The sequence below is a fragment of the Mastigoproctus giganteus genome, chromosome 11 (assembly GCF_048544385.1).
Source record: "Mastigoproctus giganteus isolate SK-2022 chromosome 11, ASM4854438v1, whole genome shotgun sequence".
NCBI lineage: Eukaryota > Metazoa > Arthropoda > Arachnida > Uropygi > Thelyphonidae > Mastigoproctus > Mastigoproctus giganteus.
Window position 1 is genome coordinate 52,816,848 of NC_143585.1, and position 27,528 is coordinate 52,844,375.

At 35.5% G+C, this 27,528-nt stretch overlaps 1 protein-coding gene across 1 annotated transcript in view; it reads right to left on the reverse strand.

The window, feature by feature from the left end:
* Dis3 (exosome complex exonuclease RRP44-like protein Dis3) overlaps positions 1 to 27,528 on the reverse strand; it is a 219,245-nt gene that overhangs the window by 179,602 nt on the left and 12,115 nt on the right. The window contains exons 2-4 of the mRNA XM_090385074.1: positions 18,145 to 18,302; positions 15,916 to 16,118; positions 6,236 to 6,318 (exon numbers count right to left, since the gene is read on the reverse strand). Of these exons, the coding sequence (XP_090241200.1) occupies positions 6,236 to 6,318; positions 15,916 to 16,118; positions 18,145 to 18,302 (444 nt within the window). The remainder of the gene's footprint in view (positions 1 to 6,235; positions 6,319 to 15,915; positions 16,119 to 18,144; positions 18,303 to 27,528) is intronic.

Genomic DNA, 27,528 nt, shown 5'->3' on the forward strand with positions numbered 1-27,528 from the left:
AATTCTTTAAAATAAACTATAAAATATAAATTCTGGAACACAATTGATAGTTTTCTAAAATATAGTCTAGTAAAAAAGCATATATAGGTAAGTGGTTTTGCTTTTATTGTTCTTTTACATAAATTTGATTATGTATTATATATGCTTTATGTTTGTTTCATGTATCTGCCAGAAAAGCATCCTTTGCAGTGTAATTTAGTATTAATTAATTCATTAAAAAACTTCAGCTTGTTTTAACAGGCTGCATATAATATATTAATTACATTAAACATTGAATGTTTTATGACTTTTTCTCATGGATAGTGAAAATTTTAAAGAATACATTTCTTAATATCATTACTGTTGATGAATCATGGATGTTTACTGTTCCATGACATATCCCACTTGCTATACTGGTCAGCAATCCACTACTAAACAACAAAAAACAAACAAAAAGCTAAAAAGAAATGATAATTTTTTTCAACACCAACATGAATTGCCACAACATTCCAGGACAAATGAATTATGGATTACACAATACTACAGCATTTCAGACAAAAATGACAAGATAAACAGCAATGGACATTCTTCGTTATCAAAATAATGAACAACTGTATTATAGTACTATTTTCCAATTTTCTGCAGAAAAAAGGCACTAAAATCGTGCCACATCCTCCTTAATTCAGATTTCATACCTTGTGATGCCACCTGGGGGATACCAACCCCCAAAATAACTCATACATTTCACAGTAGATAACCTAAAAACAGCACAGAAAGAAAGGAATTTGGAAGGTTATGACACATGTGGGCATGAAGTTTCTGCAATATACACAGGCAGCCAAGGACTCATGGTGTTGTATTGATAAGACACCATGGTTCTTCTTTACCTTCTTGCTGGTTTTTTTTTTGGCTCAGTCTTTTTTAGATATTCTCAAAAAAAAAAAAAAAAAAAAAAAAAAAAAAAAAGACATTAAGCTTCAGAAAAGGACCAAATAACAGGCAATTCATTTAGTGAGACCTGTAAAAAGGCACTTGTATTGAGGGTACTCATAAACACTTCAAATATGTGGGGGTACAGAGAGTGATAACTAGGTACAGGGGGTGATCATTATCCGAGGATAATTGGTTCCAGAAAATTCCACTCAAAAGGGGAACCAAATTTTCGTAATGTTTATTATGTACAAAAACTCCCCGACTTACGTGATACTCAACTTATGGAAATTCAACTTTACGCAAGTTTTTGCTGGCCAGTGCAAACTTAAAAAATTACGTATTCTGCATCCTTTAGGAATAAATGGTGGTATTGTAAAAATATTGTAATGTGAACCCAATAACACTGCTTCTTTTTTTTTTTGTTTTTTTTTGTAATTCATTCTAAGTCCTTGGAAGTTGAAAATTTCACTATATTAGTACGCTAATTATCTCTCTAAAAGGTCATATTTATAATGGTAATTGCACTACCCTTTCATCATTACCATATGTTTCTGTTATAAGAATCAATTTTGAACGCCTTTGTGATATTTTTCTAAAGCACGTTTCTGGAGGTCATGACCAAAAAACAATAAAAACAATTTGCACTTTCCGATTTATTGGGCTTTTCTGTTAGTGCATCTAATTATAAATAAGTAGTAAACCCGATCTTATTGCATTTGCGATAATACGGATAATTGCAATTGTGAGTTTTTAAGCTATTATGGGGAAATGTGTTCCCCTTTACTGAAATCTTCAATTATATAAAAAACAAATTTTCAGAAACTTTTCTTCATTCCTATTTATGTATTACAACGATGAAGGGAAAGTGACCAATGAAAACTGCAAGTGGTGGTGGTAGCACCAGGAAACGAAACAAAATTCATTTAGAAATGAAGATGAAAATGATTAAGTACGAAGGAAGACAAAGTTTGTCATCTATTGCAAGGGAATTAGGTCTCACTGCTTCAACAGTGAATACTCTTTTAAAGGAGTGCATGTATAAAAGAATATGTCAAAGGATCAACACACTTAAGATCAACAGCGATCACAAAACAGTGTTCCGGTGCTATATCAAAGACAGAACAGCTATTAATAATATGTATGGAAAATGAGATTCAGAAGTGAGTGCCCCTAAGTCTAATGACCATTCAAGCAAAAGCAACAAGTATTTATAAAGATATTAAGGACAAGTATGGTGAACCCCAACCCAAGTTCGTGACAGGCAACGAGTGGTTTAATAGGATCAAGTATCGCGCTGGTTTCCACAAAGTTAAAGTATGCGGTGAAGTTGCAAGTGCTGATTCTTCAGCTGCAGAGAAATTTTGTGATGTGTTGGAAAAAATTATTGATGAAGGCAGCTATTCAATGCAGCAAATTTTTAATGTTGACGAGACTGCTCTGTATTGGAAAAAAATGCCTATTGAACATACATTGCCAAAGAAGAAAATACAATGCCAGGTTTCAAATCAAAAGATAGGGCCACGCTCTTGCTTGGGGCTAATGCAGCGGGAGATAACAGATTAAAACCACTGCTTGTGTACCATTCTGGAAATCCATGGGCATTTAAGGGCATCAATAAAGCCACCCTACCCATGCATTTCCGATCGAACCTGAGAGCATGGATAACAATATCTCTCTTTGAGGATTGGTTTAAATGCTGCTTCATTCCCAAGGTTGAAAAATATTGTGAAGACAACGAAGTTCCTTTCAAGATTTTGCTTCTATTAGATAATGCTCTTGGATATCCTATGCATTTAGATGATTTCAATTCGAACATGAGTCATATTTCTACCGCCAAACACGACTTCACTCATCCAACCTATGAATCAGGGTGTTATTTCGAATTTAAAAGCATACTATTTATGCACAACATTTGCTCAGGCATTGTCTGCAGTAGACGATGAGAAAAATTAAATTGAGAGACATTTGGAAATCTTACAATATTTACCACGCCACCCCAGGGGCTCACATCTGGTGAGTATGGGCTTGGCACACCCAGGGTCCTGAGCTGGATATCATCATTCTTCTCTTTCTTGATGATACCCTTCTCTCTCTCTCTCTCTCTCTCTCTCTCTCTCTCTCTCTCTCTCTCTCTCTCTCTCTCTCTCTCTCTCTCTCTCGGTAACTTAGGAATTTTTTTTTTTTGGCTGGTACAGCATAAGCTTCAGGCTTCTGTGCACCATATAGCTAATAATAATAATCTTAAACATTAATAAGGCCTGGGCAGATATTACTAAAAGTTGTTTAAATGGAGTATGGAAGAAAATATGCCTATGGCACGTAAAAGTCTTCGAAGGATTTGAAAAAGAAGAATCATATGAAGAGGTTACAGATAAGATTGTAAAGGTTGCAGAGTTACTTCAGTTGGAGGTTGATGCCAAAGATGTGGATGAGTTAACAGAGGAAGGAAGAAGAGGAGAGGAAGTTAACGTCACATTAGTCACACTAATGTTAACGAATAACATATTGACTTGCAGGCAGCAATTGTGAAAGAAGAAAATGCTGACGAAGCTCAAGATGAACCAAATGAGCAGCAGAGATGCTTCATCGCCAGAGAGATGGCAATGGCATTTCGTGAAATTGCATCGGCAATGGTGAGGTTTGAGAAGGTGGATCCTGACAGCGAATGATTCTTAAAAATTAACAGAGGGGTGAATGATATGCTTGTTTGCTACAAAGAAATTTACGTAGAAAAAAAAAAGCCACTGTCCAGTCATTCATTAATATGTTCTTTCGTAAGGTTGAGCAGCTGACACCTTCTAAATCTCCATAGCCCTCGACCTCCGCAGCGGCGTCCACATCAGCCGAAGACGTCAATTCTGGCAACGATGCTCGAGAGGTAAAACTTACTGACGTTATGCCTGTCTCCTCTCTTTTTTTTGTAATTTTATAATTTTGAAATTTTTTAAATTGCACGCTTTTGTAATTTTTCTGCGCATGAGATAAAAAGTTGAATAAATACAATAAATAATTCTATTTACATGTTTGTTGAACATTTTTTTTTTTTTTTTTTTGATTCAGTCAATTCAGTGAGCACAGCTGCGAGTGCTGCACAAGCATGGGGGAAATTCCCCGAATTACGTAAAATCCGACTTATGTAGCATTCTGCGGAATGCAACCCTTATGTAAGTTGGGGAGTTCCTGTACTTGTATATAGTGAAAAAATGGATTGAAGGAACTGAAAAATGAGACAATTATTTTATTAGACATTTTTTATTATAATCTGTTGAACAATGTAGTAGCAGGAGTAGTAGTAATGGAGGCAAGTGATGCAAGAAAGCAAGCATTATAAGCTTATGTAGAATCAACCAAAAAAAAAAAAAAAAAAAAATTCACACATCCATTCCCTCTAAAAGTTTGTCCAGTTCCTCCTTAAATTTATTTAAGCTATCAACTTCCACAATGACAGATAGAAGTTTGTTCCAGAAATTAACCATGTAAGGTTAAGTAAAGTTTATTGAAGTTACACTATATTTAGATTTAGGATATAGAGTTGCTAGAATGAGTACACAGAATTGTAACAAGACTGGTGAGGGGAACAAAGGGTTGGTCTTACCAAGAAAGGCTTGTGTTCTGAAAATTGCAGCTTCTGGAAAGTACGCACCTGTGAGGCGATCTGATTGTGGTGTATAAGGCTTTGAAAGGATTGAGCAGGCCCAATGTTGATGGGATTCTTCCTCTTGCTCATATTATAAACCTAAGGGGGCATAGACTCGAACTGAGGAAAGACAGATATAGAATAGAAGTACAGAAATTTGCCTTCACCCAGCGGGTAGCTGATTGCTGGAACAAACTTCCATTTGTCGTTGCAGAAGTTGATAGCTTAAAAAATTCAAGGCAGAACTAGACAAACATTTGAACGAATGAGTGGGTGAAATGGGAAGGGGTTTTTTTTTTGGTTGATGCGGTATAAGTCTGTTTTCTTGCATCATATGCTTCTACTAATGTTAATGTTAATTTCAGTTCTACAAATAAAGAATGAATCCAGAGCTTTTTTTTTTGCCGTATTCTTCTGTGGGAAATTGGTCTAATTTTGCTAGCTCTTCATTTGTAAGTGGTTTTTCACTTGATTCAAACAATTTGCAATATCCCCATCATCAAGTCTGTGTGGGTAGCACAGTGGTATCGTCACCGTCCTCCCCACACCGAGTGGAAAAGGCCTGGGTTCGAACTCTGTCAATGACTCGAGGAACTTTAATGGGCTTTTTTCACTCCGTGGCTGAGTTAAGTCTGTCTCAGGCGTGGATAGCAAGGTTTACCCCCAAAAACTGGGGTTTTTCTTCCAGCAAACACACAAATAGAACACACGCAATTAACAGACATAAGACACAGCACGGCAGATGAATTTAATTATTCGGGTGGCCTAAATATAATAGTTTGGTTTATCCCCATCATCAACTTCGTGGAATCCCACATTTCTTGCAAGACTTACAATTTTTAACCCAGTCATGCCACATTCTTCATATTCACGAACAGCATCAGGGTATAACTTTTTCCATGAGCAATTCATTAATCTACATGAAATTTCTTTCCAAGATTTTCCAATCATATTTATACTGTGTAGAATATTAAAACTTTTCCAAAAATTCTCCGTGTTATTTGCATTGCTTGTATCGGTTTCAGAAATTAATCCTTGTAACTGCAGGGACTCGGATACCGGGAACCCCCCCCGTACCTTAAAGGGAATTTGATTTGATCTATAAGGCTCTGAGATGGGATTATACAATGAATGAAAGTGAAATGCTTACAAAAAAAATGTTACTAGAACTAGGGAGCAAATTATGGGAGAAAATTTTTAAATGTTAACTACTGGAATAAATTACCTCTGTGGATAGTTGAGGCTGACAGCTTTTGGAAATTAAAAGGTCAGGTGGATAGGTAGAGACGTAATTCATCTCTACATGAAGAGGGAAACACATAGGTATTTTATTTTATTAATTTTTAATTATTTATTATTAATAATAATAATTATTATTATTCTGGGTGTGGCAAAAGCTTGGGGGTTCCTTGCAACATAAAGCTGATACTAATAGCTTCCAAAATCAAAGAATAATTTTAGGGAAATGACATTTCCATCGGCTGAGACATTGAATAAAGGTAGTAGAAGTGAAACTGAAGATGTCAAAGAATTCATCTGGATAATTAAATACATCACATTGCTATACATATGCTTGTCTTATTACTTTTTAATTACATAGTTAATCTGGCATCAATCTTAATTCAAAACCAGAAATCCTAAAATTAGATTTTTTTTTAAAATCATAAATGCAAATGATATACTTACACTGCTGTCATTCACGCTTGGGAGTAGTGCTAATCGCTCTACTAAGAATGGAAATTTCGTCATACTTTTCACATATTCTTCAACTAAACACAAAAAATAATAAGTAATGCGATTTTTTCTTTTTAACTTAAATTAAATTTTAAATTATACTAAATACAAATACACAAATGCGATCTGCTCTGCTCTGCGAAATTACAATTTATTAACAAGTACAATATTATTGTGGCACTGTAATGTTAATGGGGGTACTATGAAAAACAAATGCACTTTATCACCACAAAATACTTGTATGTGATGCACAGTTTACTAATTTTGAATGTTAAAAGAATACAATGCTACACTAGACAAGTGGCAAAACTATTCATATGAGTCAAACTGCAAAATAGCCAGCTGTATATTTTAATGTCCCCAAGCTTTCTATCCTTGAGGACCAGCAAAAATGGTGTTAAAGTTTGAAACAATAAAGTAAAGTATGATTTCTATTAGCCACCTGCTTCACCGAATTATATTATGTTCTAAAAATATAAAAATTGTTATTATCAGTAAAAAACAAATCCCAAAAACCAGGTTTCCATTTTGTTACTGCACTATTGTTAGTTTTTTTTCTCTTTTCTCACATAAAACATTTTAAATTCATATGTTGTAAAATTACTAACTGACAATTAAGTGTAGTCCCATTATGGCAGCAACCTATTGTCGAGCACAAATTTTATTGGTTGATAGAGCTGTTAGGTATGACAAAAAATAACAGTTCTATAACTAACATTATTTAGTTTTCATTATAATAGCATGAAAAAAAGTTATCTGGACAAATAGTATTGCAAATTTATAATTTGTTTTGATGTAATTTTTTTTGCCACATAAAATGCATGTTTTTTGCTTAATTAAAATTTATAAAAGCGATATAAAAAGTACCTGTGAACAGTATTTCAATAACCAAAATAGAGCACTGCTAAGAATTTGCTGATGTTGAAAATGCTTTAAGAACTAAAATTAATATCAGAGTGATATTAATGTGAATTTTAGCATTTCTTCAATGCAGTTTTGGCTTTCCATTTTCACCTGTGATCAGTGGCAGACTGGAGAAGTTGGTTATCAAAAAATCTGAAAACAAGTATGCACTGATTATTCAGTGTTCTCCCCAGGACATATTGAATGGGTGCACTGCCCAGTGAATTTAGCTGACCGCCCAGCTAAAGTTTAAGCGATTCTTGCGGTATCATATGGTACTGCTCAATGATCTTGATCAATATTAATTTTAACATACTATGCGATCGAGATCAATGTGACAGGAGCATATAATGTTAAATTATGCAATTAATTCTCTGGATCGCTTAAGTCACATTTATAAATAACAGAAAATTTTATAATATTGCAAAGTATTACACTTCCCCATCTGGCTACTTCATAATGCCACCCAGATTGCAATTTTCTGGGGAGAATGCTGTTATTGCTGCATTTTATGTGCCATGTGCTCATTCAAGTAAAATATGCTGATTATACATGTGCATGATGGGATAAGTGCAGGAGCATATACATGAGGAGACGATAAAAAAGAATGAAGAAGAAATTTTCATTCTTTTAATGATTCCAGGAAGTTTTCTTTTAGCCAGCAAGTTGTTAATTACAGCAGGCCCTCGTTATAATGCGTTTCGCTTTATGCTAATTCACCATAACGGTGTTCTTATATTATAACCCGTATCCCATTATAACACTGTCACAACTCACTACAATGCTATTTTACTAGCGTACAGATTGAATTTTTGGCAAACCCTGCTTCAGTCCAGTCCATTTTTAAGCATTTTTTTTTTTTTTTCCCCCGGCAAAAGGAGAAAATAGCCACCGTGAAATTAACTAATTATGTTTATAATTTCTACTCTATGTACAAAATTGAAACTTTCAACATGCTCCATTTTTTTGGTGTGGATTTGATATTATCATAAAGTTTCAAAGGAAAAATTCTTTTTTAGTAGCCAAGCTAAAAAAATTCATCATCCAGTGTCATATACTGTTATGAAGTCTACATTTCCTGTTCTGACCTGTAATAGAAAGATATACTCCACTGAAAAATAGATTTATTCCCAATCTCTTCTTTTGTTTTACTGTGGAAACTTGCGAAAAGGTTATTTCACACAATCAACCCCGTGAGTGCTAAATGCGGTGCTGTTTCTTGCATTCTCTTTATCTTCTGACCGTGTGGTCATCCCAAAGTACAAAAAATTTGTTTGTTTTACTGTCCAAATGGCCATATGTACTTCATTCTGTCTTCTAAGCTGCATTGCTGGTTTTTTTTTGTTTTTTTTTTTGCTAGTTTTTGGTGCATCGGCTTCTGTAGCCACAATGCACCTCCCAAAGTTTTGCATTTTACTCTGATCCAAGCCCGAGGTGGGATTGAAACCCGCGACCTTTGGGTTGCCAGATAGGCACTTTACCCACCTGGCTAGCCCAGTCAGCACTGCACTGCTGTGAAATTATCCCCTTTGGGAATATTGGCAAATATATCTGTTAGAAGCAGTTTATATTCCCCCACTGTAAAGAATTACTTAGCATTAGCATTAGCATTAGTAGAGGCATTTGATGCAGGAAAGCAAGCTTATGCAGCATCAGCCAAAAAAAAAAAAAAAAAAAAGTAACATAAATAAATAAAAATAACCACTTCCACTTCACCCCTCTGTTCGTTCGAAATACCTGTCCAGCTGAGCCTTAAACTTATTTAGGCTATCAACTTCCACGACAAGGGATGGAAGTCTGTTCCACCCACCAACCACCCGCTGGCTAAAGGCAAATTTCCGCACATCTATCCTACATCTGTCTTTCCTCAATTTGAATTTATGCCCTCTCAGGTGATTTTTCTGAGCTAGAGGAAGAATCCCATCAGCATTGAGCATGCTCAAACCATTCAAGGCTTTGTACACCTCTATCAGATCACCCCGCTGGTGCCTAGTTTCCAGACACTGTAATTTGCAAAACTTAAGCCTTTCTTCGTAAGAGAACCCCTTTGTCCCATTCACCAATCTAGTTGCCCTTCTCTGTACTCGTTCCAGCAGCTCTACATCCTTCCTGAAATGAGGCCTCCAGGCCTGTATACAGTACTCTAGGTGTGGCCTGACCATTGCCTTATACAAGGGAATAATCACCTCCTTATCCCTGCTAGAAAAATTTCTATATATCATTGACAATACACCATGAGCTACTCTTGCAGCTCGTCTGCACTGCTCAGAGAACTTCATATCTGCCTGCACCACCACCCCCAGGTCCCTTTCATTCTCTACCACTGTCAGTGTAGTACCACAGAGTTGATACGTTGCTCTGGGGTTGCTGTTTCCCATATGTAGTACTTTACATTTGTCAATGTTAAACTTCATTTGCCACCTCGAAGCCCATCTGCTCAACCTTTCCAAATCCTGTTGCAGCAGCATAGTGTCAGTAGTGTCCTTGACAACCCTGCCAACCTTTGTATCGTCTGCAAACTTGGACATTAAGCCTGATATACCATCATCAATATCATTTATAAATACAGAAAACAATAAAGGCCCCAATACTGAACCCTGAGGGACTCCACTAATAACATTAGTCCACGATGAGCAGTGTCCATTGATTACCACTCTCTGTCTTCTCCCCCTCAACCACCCCTTTATCCATAGCAGCAACTTGCCTCCAATGCCACACTGCTCCAATTTGTGCAGCAGTCTTCCATGTGCAACAGTATCAAAAGCCTTTCTAAGATCCAAGTATATAATATCAAAGTTATTCCCTGCATCCAGTTCTTTTGTGACTGCATCATAGTATCCAATCAAATTGGTCAAGTACTTTCAGTTACTTCCCTGTTTGATTTTACTGTATGGGACTTCTCAGAATAAAATACCTATTGTTACTGTCTTCATGCCACTTGACATTATTTCCAGATGGAATATTTACAAGTACTTTCCATCCATTTGAAGCAGAAAAAGTTCTCCACAACTCATACCGTAACTGATTACAGTACTTTTCGTGCAATAAAGGATTACAGTACAACCATCTAATTTTACCACAAGGTAAAATCAAACTTTTCAGATAAATAAAAAACACTTGTTGTCACTGTCTTCAGCTCACTTGCCAAAGGGATTCTAGTCATTATTCAGTACATACAGTGTTAGACATACAGACAGTTTACTGTACTTGAACATGATATCACAATCAATGCAACGCAGTTACATTTTCAGAGAGCTGTGGCAGATAAGAACGAAAAAGCAACAATGTCTGGATGTGGTACAAAGACTGGAAAGGTAAGAAAACATGAGTTTGAAAATTAAATTAGACATTTTGAAGAGACTCGATTCAGGTCAACAACAAGTGGATGTGTGCAATAATTTAGGACTGGCAGGTTCAATTGTAAGAACAATTATAAAAAAATAAAGAATAAATTTTAGCAGCCGGAAAAACAGCTGTTCCCCTGCAGGCAACTAAATTGACTAGGGCTAGGTTGGCTATTATGATTGAAATGGAGAAACTTCTAAATAATTTTATTGAAGATACTATTCAACACAGAATTCCATTAAGTTCAATTATTATTAAAGAAAAAGCAAAGAGCCTATATGAAGAAAGCTCACCCCCCCCCCAAAAAGTGGACCCATTTAACGCTACAAAGAGCTGGTTTGATAGATTTAAAAAGTGCTATAACCTACACAATGTAGCAATACAGGGAGAAGCCGCAAGTCCAGATCAAGAAGGAGCCAAAACTTTCAAAAAATAACTTGTTAAAATTATTAAAGAGAGTGCTATACTGCTCAACAAGTTTTTAACATAGATGAAACAGGTCTTTTTTGTAAACGAATGCCTAAAAGAAGTTTCATATCAAAAGAAGAAAAAAACATGCCAGGCTTCCAAACGGCAAAGGATCGGTTGACTTTGTTGTTGGGTGGTAATGCTGTGGGGGATTTTAAATTAAAACCCCTTGTAATTTACCATTCAGAAAATACAAGGACTCTTAAAGGTTTAGCTAAATCAAACCTACTTGTAATCTGGAATGCTAATAAAAAAGCCTGGGTAACCAGGCCGCTTTTCATTGATTGGTACACTAAGTCCTTCTGTCCTGCAGTGGGAAGATATTGTGCAAAAAATAACCTTGATTACAAAGCAATTCTGATCATGGACAATGTGCCAGGACACCCAAACAAAGAGAGCTTAGAAGACCTGAACAAAGTTTTCACGCCTCCAAACACTACATCTCTGATCCGACCAAGGTGTAATGCCACATTTAAAGCATATTACATAAGGAACACCTTTTCCCAAGCTTTTAAAAAGACATCAACACTGAAAATGTACTGAGCCTAAAGAAGTTTTGGAAATCCTATAACATTAAAACCACCATCTACAACATTTCAAGTGCCTGGGATGAAGTGACTCAGAAAACCAACGTACAAGAGATGATCGACAACGACAGAGATGGCCTCTCTACTGAAGAACTAATGGAAATGATAAAAGAACAAGAACTTGCTATTGAGGGAGAAGATGATCAAAATACTACAGATGAGGAACCAATGAAGTTGCTGACTGCAAAAGGACTTAGTGAAACTTTTGAACATTTTGAAAAAAATGTGTGATTATTTCTGGGAGAGTGACCCTGACAAGGAACAAAGTGCCACGGTATTATGAAATTTGAAGAAATAAATGAATCCGTACACGATGTTGTACGAGAGGAAGAGCCAAAGCACAACGCAAAATTGACACATTTTTCAGTCCGAAGATATGAAAACTCAAGGGCAGAGGGCCATCAGATTAATAAATTCATGATTTTAGTTAGCTAATTACAACATAATTATATACATATGCAATGTAGAATATTTTATATGTACAAAAATTTGAATATTAAATATTTTTAACCGACATTTGTGCATATTTTTGCTACATTTATTATTGATTAGGAAATATCCTATGGAATAAGACTGCAACTCACAAATACATATGTTACCTTAAGGGAATATGGCACTCACTTAGCGCTCTGTTTTTCAGGAATGAATTATCAGCATGAAGCGGGGGTCACCTGTACTAGAATAAGTTACCTCCATTGGTGGAGGAGGCTGACAGCATGAAGAAATTCAAAGGTCAGCTAGATAGACACCAACGTGGGGAGGTACTCAAATGGATATTTTATTTTATTATTTATCTAGTATTACTTTTATTTTTAAATAAATAATTATATTATTTTATTTATTTATTTATTTTAGCCAGGGCAGCAAAAGCCTATCCTTGCATCACATGACTAATACATATACTAAATCTATTTAGTACAGTCGGTCCTCGTATAACACGTGTTTACATTACACGAATTCGATCATACACGATTTATAAATAGGGGAACGTTATCTTATATAACACGAACCGAATTTGCTTATGCACGATTCGCCTTTGTGTTTACAAGAAATGGCAGTCGAACGTAGAATCACCCCAACCGAACGCAACACGATAGGAATGAAGAGAAGATTCAGAAAATGTATTTATGTTTTTATATCAGTGATTTATGTTTTTATATCGATATAATCACAAATGCAATTAGATGGAGTTTACTACCAGTTTATAACAGATTCCACTAGCAGAAACGCAACTGGAAATTGTTTTATGGTAGTAACCCCCAGAAATGTGCTTTAGTAAAATGTGAGGTGTTAATAGTGTATCTCGGCCTTTACAGTGTTGTTTATTCAGTTGGTACACATGCGCAGCTTTGTTTATGCGTATCAAGCCTCCTCGTTTTGTAATTGTGCTTTATTCCCTAAAAATTAGTAAAATACTTAAAAGGTGTGAAAAGAAAGCGTCCTGGTGAAGACACTGCAGATTCAGAGAGAAAAAGAAAAGCAATATCGATAAACAGAGGCGGAATGGATCAAAAATTCTTACCGGGGAAAATTTATAGTGGCCTCATACTACGGTTTATGGCCAAAATCACACCGGCCTCCGGCCCACCGGGATTTCCCGGGTAAGGCTTATGGCCAGTCCGCCTCTGTCGATAGCGAAAAAATATGAAATTGTGAAACGCTTTGAGCAAAATGAAAGACCATGTGATATTGCACGTGCTACAGACCGAAATGAGGCAACGCCGAGAATTAGAAAGAATTACAAAGAATGCAGAGAAAATAAAAACAACTTTCATAGCAGGAACAACACAAAGTGTAATTAAAATCCATTAGATTAAGACACAAAGAATTGGAAGAGATGGAATGGCTGTCATCTGTTTGGATAGAAAATCAAACAAAAAACAAGTTTGCTTACGATAGAAGCAAAAGCATTAGCAATATTTTATTACATAATAAAATACGTACGCATTTTATTACGACTTACGTATTATAATTTATACTTATGTATTATAAAATACGTAAGTATTTTATTACGACTATTTTATTTAATATAATAAATTTTTTACTATTTCATTAATAAATTTTTATTATTTAAATAAATAATAAAAAATAAATATTTTTTTATTATTTATTATATTATAATAAAAATAAAAAAATATTATAATATTATTTTTTTATTACGTATTTTAATCGTTATAAAATACGTAAGTAATTTATAACGATTAAAATTACCCGATTATTTATTGTGTTTGGTAATGTTTTGGTTCCAAATGTGTGTTCAATATTGGGTGGTCGGCACCTAACCCCACTTTTCCCATAGGGCCTGTTGTTTATATTGCACGATTTTGCATTGCACGAGGGTTTCTAGGAACACAACTATCGTGCTGTAAGAGGACAGACTGTATTAGTAGTGCCAAATGATGCAAGAAAGCCAGCTTATACAGCATCAGTCAAAAAAAAATAAATAAAATAAATAAATAAAACGTACAGCCACTCCCCGACTTACGCAAATTCAACTTCATGTAAATTTTTGCCTGCCAGTGCAAACTTAAAAAAATCGTGGCAATGCATTTTGCATTCCGTAGGAAATAAAGAGAGCACCCGGCTAGGATGGCAAAATTACTCCAAAGACAAGTGCCTTAAAATAAAGTACATACAACATTGTTGTGTTTATATTGTAATTCATCTCTTTGCTTCTATTAGATAATGCTCCTGGACATCCTGCGCACCAAGATGATTTCAGCTTGAACGTGAGAGTTACATTTCTACCACCAAACACAACTTCACTCATCCAACTTATGCATTTCCTTTTATTTCAAAGCATCATATTTATGCACAACATTTGCTCAGGCATTGTCTGCATTAGACGGCGATAAAAAATTTGACATTAAAGACACTTTTGGAAATCTTACAATATTTACCACGCCATATTAAGCATTAATAAGGCCTAAGCAGAAATTACTAAAAGTTGTTTAAATGGAATATGGAAGAAAATATGCCCACGCCGTGTAAAAGGCTTTGAAGGATTTGAAAAAGACAAATCATATCGTTTTTTTGAAAATTGAGATGCCCATCAAGCTCTCAGCTGCCCACATCAATGCCAGAGCTTGCACTTGAACATCACGGAACACAGCGGCAACCACCACGGCAGGTACTGGTACCAAGTACATGGAGTGGTTGGTTGTGTTGGGATACTATTATTATTACTGTTGATCGAGGAACTCTCTTGCTTTCCTACAGGTGTTCGGGATTGCAGCTTTCTGGAGTTCCATGTAAGTGTTCTCTGGGAGGCCTATTGCTGCTAGGTTCTTATGGAGGCTCCTTGACACACTTCCTAGAAGCCACAGTTGCTTCTAGGAAGTGTGCCAGTGTCAGGTGACTTTATAGATCTTCAGCGTTTCTAACAGCCAGCTACAGGGCACAGTTCAAAGGCCTTGCACAGGCGATGCAGGCCATGTACAAGTTGCAGTGCTTACAGGTTGCTTATGTGTTCACAGATCAACCTGTCTATGTTGCAGGTTGAAAAAGCTTGTTTGTTATTTGGTTTTTAGGAGCATTAGCAACTAAGGCCATACTGCTCCGGGGATATGCGGTGGTCATTCCCTGACCTTTCCGCATTCTCCGTATTTGGTGGTGACGGGCTCTAACCCCTGTCTAATCAAGAAGCATGTACACTGCTGCTCCTTCCCACCTGGCTACAGGTTGAAAAAGCTGGAATAACTCAAGAGGGGAAAACTAATCTCTCCTGAGATTGGAATATAGGTGGAGGTTAACCAATTGAAAAGGATTTTAGAAATTCCTCTGGTCAATGGGAATAGAACCAAAACCTCTCTAAATGAATGGTAGATGGTAATGTATGAATGTCAACTATGCTACAGAGGGCACTAAGGATAGACTGCGTTCTGGTAACCACTTATGCAGTCTCTGCCAAATCTGAAATTTTACATCAGCAGGTGCAAGCACACTTTGTGCATTATTGCATACATTTTTGAAAAAGGAAATTGAGCATTTTGTAATTCTATTCTTTATTTTAGACTTTTTAATTTAGAAAATTATTTCTGCTCAAAAATAGGCACATCCACAAATCTTATGCAAGTGAGCGCATATAAAACACTAACAAGAACGTAATTATTATCTGATTTTTCTATAGCATACTTCTCCCATTCTAAAACAACCAATGATGTAGGTTTAAAACTATACTAAAGAAATTCATATTAGTATTCCCATTATACATCTCATATTGTGAATACTTTTACAATGCTTGAGTAATTTGCTTTAAATTATCTCAGAATTAAAATTATTAATATTAAAATTAATGAAAATTAAAATTATAGAATATTTGCAACATACATGTATACACCACCAGTCCTTCTTGTTCTGCCTTTTCAGCATTAGCTTTGTCATTAGTAAGGAGCACAATTTTTACTTTTTCTTCACCACCAGTGTTCTGTGATTTATCAAGATGAAAATGATACCATTTGGCTGCTACACGGATTGCACGATCATTCCTATCATTTGAGGATTCACCAGGCTTTCGTTCAACATAAGTTTTCCTAAGAAAGAATAATAGTAATTTAAAACAATTTGTAATAAAACTATATCCAAAATGGTGCACAAGTAAAATTTTTGATTTTCTTATTCACAAGGTGAAACAATAAAAGAAGAGTCTATTAATAGGGGTATTCTACATTCAATTTGAAGCAATCTTATCATTAGTCGACTTAATTTTTTTCTAATTTAAACAAAACCTATATGAGTGACATCAATGCCAATTTATGAATTCCTCAATTATTATGTTTACTGTTGTTCTGTATTATTAATTATTTTGTTATTGAAAAAAGTTCAGTAATAAAAAAATTAAGACCAAGCATTTTCTTAAGCCTATTCATGCATATTAATAATCTAGTATTGAAAAACAAGAATTAAAATTATCAGTATCTTTCTCATCCAATTATCAAATGACATTACCATCACATTTGATCCATGCATCTCCCAATGGAAATGCTCATTTGCTTCAGATGTTGTTTATATCTCTTGGTGGTGACCATTCACCCCAATGCATAGTTTATTCAGTTTTAGTTTCTTTCAAGTTTCACTCACCGACAGTAAAAATAATACTCAAATGTGGGCATTTCTTAACAGGTGAAAAAAAAAGTTTAAAACAGAAGTATAAAATGTGGTAGACAGGGTTTAATTTAAAAAATAATTATAAGTATACATTTTTAATATAAAAATGGATTATTCACAATCATGTTCATAACTGATTGAAAATAAAGGGCAGCATCAATTTTAAATTATTAATACTGATTTTAAGGTTACAAAATGGCATATCTTATCCCAGAGTGCATCTGCTGTTTAGAAGTAAATTTGTGTGCCCATCAGTGGGTTAAAAGAATATGGAAAATGATTAGATCTATACATTTCTCTTTTCTTATTTGTCTTTACTAAACATGAATAGCAGCCACTTTCAAACATTACACAACTGAAAGATTGTTTATAAATCAACCTTCAATTAACCATTGCTTTACTGTTATCAACTTACAAGTTTAGATACAACTAAATCCAATTTTTGAAATGACTAACTTGTGACTACATGTATGCCACCAAGTGTTGCTCTGCTGAGCATCCCAACAACACCTCTTTTCTGATGCCAACAGTATATAACATATATACATAGTATAGTTGTATAGTTGTTGTATACATAGACAACAACATTTATAACTTCTATTATCTGCTGCATTACTTCCAGCTTACTACTGTGGTAAACCCTAAACTTCAAGAAACCCTAGAAGAAGAAATCTAATAGGTTTAGGTCAGTGCTATAGCTGGCCATGCCACAACTTCATCTCAACCTATCCGTCTTTCTTGATAATATTTATTGAAGAACTCCATAGCATTCATGCCAAAATGTGGAGGTTCCCCATTATGCTATATCCACATACATTATCATGTTACAAGAGGCAAATCTTCTGTTGGACTGCCAAAAATGAAATGCTATGAGTTGATGGAAAATTCATGCAATATGAAGTTTTTAAACATCCTTTGATAAAATGTGGTTCAAGTAGGTAGTTACATAATACCGCACACTACCTGTTTACTGAAAATCAATGTTGAAAATTATTTTCTGCTACTTTGTGTTGATTTTCACATACCCCAGGATGAATATTCCTTGTGTTGTTAAATGTTGTTAAATTTACCCACACATGGTATTTATGTATTATAAATTCTAACACTTTTTGTGTTTGGGATTACTGTTAAAAAAAAAAAAAAAAAAAAAAAATTTAATTGTGCTTACAGCCACTGACAAAATTGTACATGGCTAGTGTGATCTTTCAATCAGAAGCCGTACTCTTTGAAAGTGATACAGATAAAAACCTATCAATGTGTAAAATTGTGTCTTTCATCTGCATGAATTTTTGAATTTTCTTTGTGTTTGGGCATAAATGCCCAAAACACAAAGAAAGTTCTGTCTATGTTATTCATGCAGAACTGAATTTATAAGTTTTAAGAAGCACAAAATAAATAAATGTCTGAAATCATTTGTAATATTAAAAAAAATTGACAAATTACTAGTCATACCTGTGATGTTCATTCGTAAAAGAATAAAAATGGCGGTCAGAATTACTGAGAATCTCTTTTATCCGACTGTATGCTGATGCATGCCGATGACGTAATTCTTGAAGAACCGTCTGAAGAATTATAACATTCTGAAACACATTTTCTTGAAGTACATCCATCTAAAAGAGTACATCCATTATAGATTACAATTATTATCACCCAAAAGTTCAAAACAGCTAAAGCTTTTTAGAGATAAATAAATTTAAAAGTAATAATAATTTTACAAGGTATTCCATCTGTTTTGTTAACCTCTATATCTATATAGTTCTCTGTTTTAATGTGAAACTACTTTAACTACTGTCATCCGAAAATTAATATTGATTAAATTTATTGTACAGGAGATAATAACAGCAAACTAGAACCCAAAGCCATATGGGTATTTATCTGGTAAAACAATACTTATAGTTGCTAAGCTAACACTGAAGAACACTAAAATGTATTGTAATTGATAAAACTATTATTGGGAAAACAGAAATGAATGTGTATGAACCATTCATTTTGTTTGGTTATTTCTCTACTCAAAACTTCTGAGGAGTAGTGGAGGAATGTCCATGTGAATGAATGGAATGATAATGGCAGTATTAATATTATTACTTTTAGTTTTTAGCATTATTTTTAGTATCAGATTAAACATAGGCAAAAATATAAAAACAGACAACCATCAAATTTACGACCACTGGATTCAATGGTTGTCTGTTTTTCTATTTTCTATATTTTTAGTTGTTTTATTTATTTGTCTTGCTTTTGTGGTTGGCTTACAGTATCTTTTCTGTGATATTTCACATTTTTTGGCCTTGGCATTTCACTGGTTGTCATTGCTCTAAATTTGTTCTTTTTTGGCTTTTAAACCTGACTACTTTTGCCTACTATCTTACATATATATATAAAAAATGATTTTTTAGATATGCATTCATTCCATTGCTTTATCTTGGTTTTCTATTTTCTGTTTCATCATTTATTTATTATAATATTGTGTAATGTTTACTGTATCTTGTGATTTTTGACATTTTTGGTCCCAGTGCCAACAGGAGGGTGCCAGTCTAAATTTGTTATTTATTGGCTAATAATCTTGCCTACATTTGCCTTTTATTTATAGTGTTATAAAATTTTTGATACATATTTCTTCCACTGTACTCTTTACCTTATTTTTTATTATTATTTTTCTTCTTCTACACAATGGAAACCAGTGCCACAGGCCATTCTCTTTCATTGTTTCTTTGCTTTTCACTGCACTATTCCATTCTGCCTCCATCCTATTTTATTTTACATTGCAGGCTAAATGTCATTGGTTATGCAGCCATTATTTATTGCTTTATTTTGCCAGCCCATTTACTTTTCTTCATAATATACTAATTTTAATGTTTGCATATATATATAACTTAAATAAAATGTAGGGTGAAAATAAAATAAAATGTATGTCAGTAGTGTGGAAAAACCAGTAGAGTGAAAATGAATTTAACATATAAAACAGCACTAAACACAAGAATAAGGTACTGTTGGAGAAATAACAGTACTTGTTAACAGGAGACTGCTTCTACAGGGATGGGATACACTTAAATAGAAAGGATGCAAGAATATTTGCTGATGCTATCGAGGCAGTGTTAGGTGGGTCAGAAAACTGCTAGCTTGGGGGGATACAAGGACTAAGAAATTAACAGTAGCCACTGGCAGAGGTGAAAATGATTCTTGCACTGCTTCTATTGGAATGAGCAGCAGCCTGAAAAACAAGATGCAGGATATTTCAGAGACTGCTGGGAGTCACTGCAGTACAAGTAAACTGCATGGGTTGTTAGGTTAGCTAAGAAGAGGAACAGGTGTATGTATACTTGCATTTTTTAAAATAATTAAATGCACTTGGCATAATACTTTAAGAGTTTAATATCTATATAATATCGGTGTTTAGATACACCATAGACACTCTTAAAAAACTACAAAGTAGTTGTTGTATGAGAAAGAGCATCACTTGCTCTTTCTCATATTGTGCTCTGCCTTCACGACGAGTTGCCATGATACCGCACTACCTCAAATAAGTAACGCTTCACTAATAGAGAAGAATATTGTTACTTATTCTCAGTGAGTACCACCACCCAGACATGTTTCAAGGCTATTGGCCTATCATCAGTGGGTGGGTGGGCAGTACCCTAGTATTGCAGACATGATGACCCAGTTATGAAGTTAATCACACAATATGAGCGATGCCAAAAGGTGTATAAGATAATATTTAAAATAATTAAATGCACTTGGCATAATACTTTAAGAGTTTAATATCTATATAATATCGGTGTTTAGATACACCATAGACACTCTTAAAAAACTACAAAGTAGTTGTTGTGGGCATCATTTGCTCTTTCTCATATTGTGCTCTGCCTTCACGACGAGTTGCCATGATACTGCACTACCTCAAATAAGTAACGCTTCACTAATAGAGACTATTGTTACTTATTCTCAGTGAGAACCACCACCCAGACATGTTTCAAGGCTGATGATAGGCCAACAGCCTTGAAACATGTCTGGGTGGTGGTACTCACTGAGAATAAGTAACAATAGTCTTCTCTATTAGTGAAGCGTTACTTATTTGAGGTAGTGCAGTATCATGGCAACTCGTCGTGAAGACAGAGCACAATCTGAGAAAGAGCAAATGATGCCCACAACAACTACTTTGTAGTTTTTTAAGAGTGTCTATGGTGTATCTAAACACCGATATTATATAGTATACTTGCATGTACACCAATGCTAGGAGTTTGGTAAATAAATTTGATTAATTTGAGATATTGCTCAAAACATCAAAGGCAGATATTGTTGGGATATCAGAGACGTGGTGTCACACAGATATAAGGAATGTAGAACTGGAATTTGGGGAGTACAATGTGTACAGAAAGTCTAGACAGGATAGGAGGGGAGGAGGGGTTATGCTATTAGTTAAGAAACACACAAAATCCAAGGAAGTGAAGCCAGTCGACATCGCTGGACAGTCCGGTGTTGAGTCAGTTTGGTCTGACATAGCATTGAGAGATCAAAATTAAGAGTAGGACTGTGTTATAGTCCTAATGACTGATAAGTATAATAAGAAACTGTACAGGGAAATAGAGTGGGCCAGTAAATCAGAGAGTCTTATAATTGGTAATTTTAATTTCCCAGATATTGACTGGAATTTGTGGGTTGTTCACTCACACACTAGCAAGGCTTTTGAGGATTAATTGGATGATTGTTTTCTACATCAGTATGTTCGGGAGACAACTAGAGGGAATAATATTCTTGATCTGATTATCAGTAGTGATTCTTCATGCATTAAGAATCGGCAGATAAAGAAACCACTAGGTGGAAGTGATCACAGTGTGCTAAAATGGAATTTACTCAAAGAGGTAACTACTATCAGGGGTAAAGGGAAGGGTTTTGGCTTTTGTAAAGGTGACTACGATGGTCTGAGACAGTATTTAAATTCTATACAGTGGGACCAGCTGATGATGTTACCAACAGCAAATTCAAAATGGGAAGCATTCAAAGAATTTATCTTGGAAGCTATTAAGCTTTACATACCAACTAAGAAATATTGTTCAAGGTTCAGGCCTAAATGGATGGCAGATGAACTAATGAGACATATGGCAGAGAAGAAAAATGCATGGGATACATATAAAGTAATGGGTGACATGGAAGCCTATGATAGATATAAGCTGGTCTGTAACCAAGTCACAAAGGAGATTAGGCAGGCGAAGGCAGATTATGAGAAATCCTTGGCAAATGATGCAAAGAAAAACAACAAAGAGTTCTTTACCTATGTAAACTCTAGAAGGAAAGGGATGAATCAGATTGGTCGACTGGATATTGATGGTTCAACTATTGATGATCCTGCTCAGGTGGCTAAAACTAAATGAACATTTTGCATCTACATTCACCCATGAGGAGTTATTCAGGGAGGGTTGTGGTTGTGGAATGATAGAGGTGAGTTAAACTTTGGCAGTGAGCTAGGTGATTTTGTAATAACTGAGAGGAAAGTGGTAAGAGAAATTGTTGAAGATAAACATAAAAAAGGCACCTGGAGTGGATGGGATCTATCCAGTTATATTAAAGGAGGCAGCAAATGAAGTAAGCAAACCCTTAGCCATAATTATGAGAGCTTCTTTGGACTCAGGGGAGGTACTCAGACTGGAGATGTGCAAATGTGACCCAATTCACAAAGGAGAATCAAAGGGCGACAAGTAATTATCGCCTGTTAGTTTAACTTCTGTTCCAGTAAAATTAATGGAGGCACTGGTTAAAGAAGCATTGCAGGATCATCTAGACAAGACTTCTGTTATAGCTCAGACACAGCATGGTTTTGTTAAGGGGAAGTCTTGCCTGACCAATTTGATTGACTATGATGCAGTCACAAAAGAACTGGATGCAGGGAATAACTTTGATATTATATACTTGGATCTTAGAAAAGCTTTTGATACTACTGTTGCACAAATTGGAGCAGTGTGGCATTGGAGGCAAATTGCTGCTATGGATAAAAGGGTGGTTGAGGGGGAGAAGACAGAGTGGTAATCAATGGACACTGCTCATCATGGACTAATGTTATTAGTGGAGTCCTTCATGGTTTAGTGGTGGGTCCATTGTTGTTTTCTATATTTATTAATGATATTGATAATGGTATATCAAGCTTAATGTCCAAGTTTGCAGACGATGAGAAGATTGGTAGGGTTGTTAAGGACACTAATGACAGTACGCTGCTGCAACAGGATCTAGAAAGTTGAGCAGATGGGCTGAGAGGTGGCAAATGAAGTTTAACATTGACAAATGTAAAGTGCAACATATGGGAAGCAGTATGTTGTTGTTATTTGGTTTATAGGAGCATTAGCAACTAAGGCCATATTGCTCCGGGAATATGTGGTGGTCATTCCCTGACCCTTCCGCATCCTCCGTATTTGGTGGTGACGGGCTCGAACCCCAGTCTAATCAAGAAGTGTGTGCTACGCACTGTTGCTCCTTCCCACCTGGCTATGGAGGTGCCTCTGGGAAGCAGTAACCCCAGAGTGACATATTAACTCTGTGGTACTACACTGACAGTGGTAGAGAACGAAAAGGACCCGGGGGGGGGGGGGGGGGGGTATTGTGCAGGCAGATATGAAGTTTTCTGAGCAGTGCAGACAGTCTGCAAGAGTAGCTCAGTGTCTTGTCGATGATATACAGGAATTTTTCTAGCAGGGATTAGGAGGTGATTATCCTCTTGTATAAGGCAATGGTCAGGTCACACCTTGAGTACTGTATACAGATCTGGAGGCCTCATTTTAAGAAGGATGTAGAGCTGTTGGAACGAGTACAGAGAAGAGAAACAAGATTAGTGAATGAAACAAAGAGTTGCTATTACAAAGAAAGGCTAAAATTTTGCAAATTACTGTGTCTGGAGACTAGGCACCTGCAAGGTGATCTGACTGAGGTGTATAAAGCCTTGAATGGTTTGAGCATGCTCAATGCTGATGGGATTCTTTGTCTTCCTCAGAATAATCATCTGAGAGGGCATAAATTCAAATTGAGGAAAGACATGTAGGATAGATGTGCGTAAGTTTGCCTTTAGCCAGCAGGTAGTTGGTTGGTGGAACAGGCTTCCATCCTTTGTTGTGGAAGCTGATAGCCTAAATAAATTTAAGGCTGAACTGGACAGCTATTTGGAACGAACGGAGGGGTGAAATGGGAGCGTTTTTTTGGCTGATGCTGCATAAGCTTGCTTCCTTGCATCATATGCCTCTACTAATGCCAATGCTAACATTTCTAAATAATTTAGAAAATGAAGCCCAAATCTAAAAGAATGGTGCTCCCTTTGATGGCACTGGTTTCTGAATTACGTGAAATATCACTATATGCAAATATATTCTGCCAATAATACAAGACAAATAAGTAAAAATAAGACTCAAAATAGTAGAACATAAAATAACGTCAAATTGAATTGAATAGAATAGACTGAACATTATGCCCCGTCTTGTCAGAGGGCCATGAGGCCATAATAGTCAGGGATCCACTGCATTTCGAACGCTAAACAAATCCATGCCATGACAGAATGATACTATGATCAAACTGACGATGCAATAGATTTGCATAACAATGGACCTTATGCAGTGTTAAAATAATGAGACAAAAAACATTACTCACATGGATAAAGCCACAGTACTGAACAAACAAAGCAACCGCTAAACATATATATCTGGAAATAAATTGGACTATAGAGGGTAGTACAGACGCAGCCTTAGCAATTCATCACACTACTACCATGTAAATATAATTCAAATTATATCCAAATGAATTGAAGAATTTTACTGTCTATTCTTCGATTCGTTTGGATATAATTTGAATTATATATAGTAGACTCGATTTTCCGGGATAGATGGTAAAAAAAAATTCCCAGTTAATCCAAAAATACAGCAAATCCCCGACATATTTAAGAGATACTTTCAAGGACTTCTCACCTAACTCAGGAATGACTAATAAAATATTGCTACCATAACCCTAATATGTCAAAGTTACAAAAACCACATAATATCCTCAGAAGAATGAACAAAAATAATTATATATCTTTTTAATTAGTTCAATTAAAAACTTTATCTGGGGATGGCGGTGAAGTAGCCAGAGTGGCACATAAGAAAAGAAAACATAAAAGGAAGAAAAAACGCATGATTTTGTACTGTAAAAACTGATACGTGTTTCGTAGCTTTGGTTGTTATAGTTGACTTCACTGGTACCGATCCCTTCACCGCTCCTCGTATTCTGTCTTTCTCCTTTATTAGCGTGTTCACCATTGCCACCAACAAATCTGAATCCTCCGTGATACTTGTTAATGTTTGGCCATTTTCATACATCCTTATTATTTTAATTTTCTGATTCAATTCGATTGCTTTCCGTTTCTCGACAGATTTACTAGTACTGCTGTTACTTATTCTCTTAGTTGGCACCACGATAACTGTCAAAATTAAATTTTCTGAAAAGAACTTCACAGGGTTAAGGCGAAAACTCACTATTATCACCTGCATGCGAGCTCACATTTTACTAAAGCACATTTCTGGAGGTCACTACCATCCAAAGGCTATCCTGGAATGGATACCTCTTGGAAGAAGGAGAAGAGGAAGACCTAGGAGAACATGGATGAATGGAGTACGGGAGTGCATGACAGCCCGAGGCTTAACAAACCAAGAAACCTTGAACCGCACTTTATGGTGAGAAAAAATTCCTACCAAAAAATAACTTGTACGCTGAGGAAACCCATTGTAAATGGAAACACTCCTCTTGAAGAAGACTACCATAAAACAAAAACAATTTACACTTTCTGAGTTACTGGGCTTTTCTGTTACTGCAATTCATTATAAACGGGTAGTAAACTCGATTTTATTGCATTTGTGATAATACCGATAGATGGAATTCTATAGGTTTTTTTTAAGTTACAGTATTATAGTGAAATGTGCATCCACTTCACTGAAATCTTCAGTCATATAAAAAAATATAAATAATGTAATGTAAGTCTGAAGCTACAATAAGTCGGGGATTTACTGTATTGAAAAATGTTCAGCAAACTACATAAAAAGTATGGCAATAGATAAAAAAAACGAAAAAAACTTACCACATACTACTCGCATGTCCAATACGATGCTCCCCTTTATTTTTTACCATGTCGCGTATGGTTTGTTCACCAACATTATAATGGTTCGTTTGAGATTTGACGGATACACCGTTTTCAAACTTTTGAATAACTTCAAGTTGTTGTTTAATTGAAAGAACAACTTGCATTTGCCCATCATTTTCGTGATTTCTGAACAAATAAAAAAAATAAATTCTGACATGCCTAACATAAATAACGAAGCAAAATTTGCCTTTTGTTGTGCTGATTGAACACAACAATTGACACGATGCACTAAAACATACTACACATTTGGTCTCGCTTTTTTTTTTTGAGTGGCAGATGTGAAGACAGCGGGGGTTGCAAGACAATAGGCACACTAATCTCCCAATGATGACTTATAACAACACTTCTTGCTGCTTATACGATTTGCAAAACATCTGTTTATACCTATTCCAGTTATTACTTGAATTTCATGATTTCTGGTTGATTTTTTTTTTTTTTTAAATTTGGAGTCTTGAAGTGTCCCGGTTAATCTGATCTAATAATGCCAATCTGCATTTTGATTGACTGGCGAAGGTAAAGAAAGCCTGCACGAGAAGCACACAAAAGTTCAATGAAATTTACCGTTAAAAGTACTTTGCCGTACCGGCATTTATTGTTGCTCACTCGGTACACAGACGGTGGGTGCTATCGGTAAGAAGTAGAAATCGAATCCCACGGGAGATTGAAATCCTTCCGAAGTGGAGGGGGTAACTCGACCTTTTTTCTTTAGAATCACAGGTGGACTAGTGGATGAATCGTTTATTAAGAAAAAAAAAAAAAAAGGCAAAGGAAGCCCACACGAGAAGCACAGCAAGCTTCAAAAAAGTTTAGCGGTGAAACAACGTTATGAACATTTTTTATGACGCCAGAACTTCCAATATGACTCTGTTCATAATTCAATTAGTGATTCTAAAGAAAAAAGGTCAGGTTACCCGCCTCCACTTCGGGAGGTTTTCAAGCTCCCATGGGATTCAACTTCTACTCCAAACCGATAACACCCACCATCTGTTTACTGAGCGAGTAACAATGCAAATGCCATTACGGAAAAGTACTTTTAACGGTAAATTTCATCAAACTTTTGCGTGCTTCTCGTGCAGGCTTTCTTTACCTTAGCCAATTAATTTTGGCAGCTGGCCCTCGTTAACAACGCTGAAATCATTTGAAGTACAGCACTAAGTATTTATAATATAATATTTTTGACTTTTTGTGTTGCAGGTTCGAATTGTGCTATTTTATGACTGCCTTTCCATGTTATCTAACCCATTGGTTGATTGCACTACTTGCTGTTCACTCTCCACACTAAAAGCATAACCTCCTATCTTTTATATATATATATATATATATATAATCCAAAAATTAAATAGAGATAGAAATTAATAAAAACATATATATTAAAAATAAATAAGAAAAATAGTAGGAAAGTTAACATCAGTGGCAGCAGAAAAGCACAATCCACTACATGTTGCTTATAATAAGCTAAATTAAAATAGGATATTTGCCAGTAGCATGGCAAACCAGCAGAGTGAAAAAGAACTTAGCCAAATAAAATAACATAACAATAACAGAAAAATATATGGGTGGGGGGGATAAAGAAGAAAAGGGTAGTGTTGAAGCAACATTCCTAAAATAATTTAGAAAATTAAGCCAATTAAAAGAAATTTGGCGGCACCCCCTTGACGGCACCCATTCCCGAATTATGTCAAATCTCACTAAGGTGG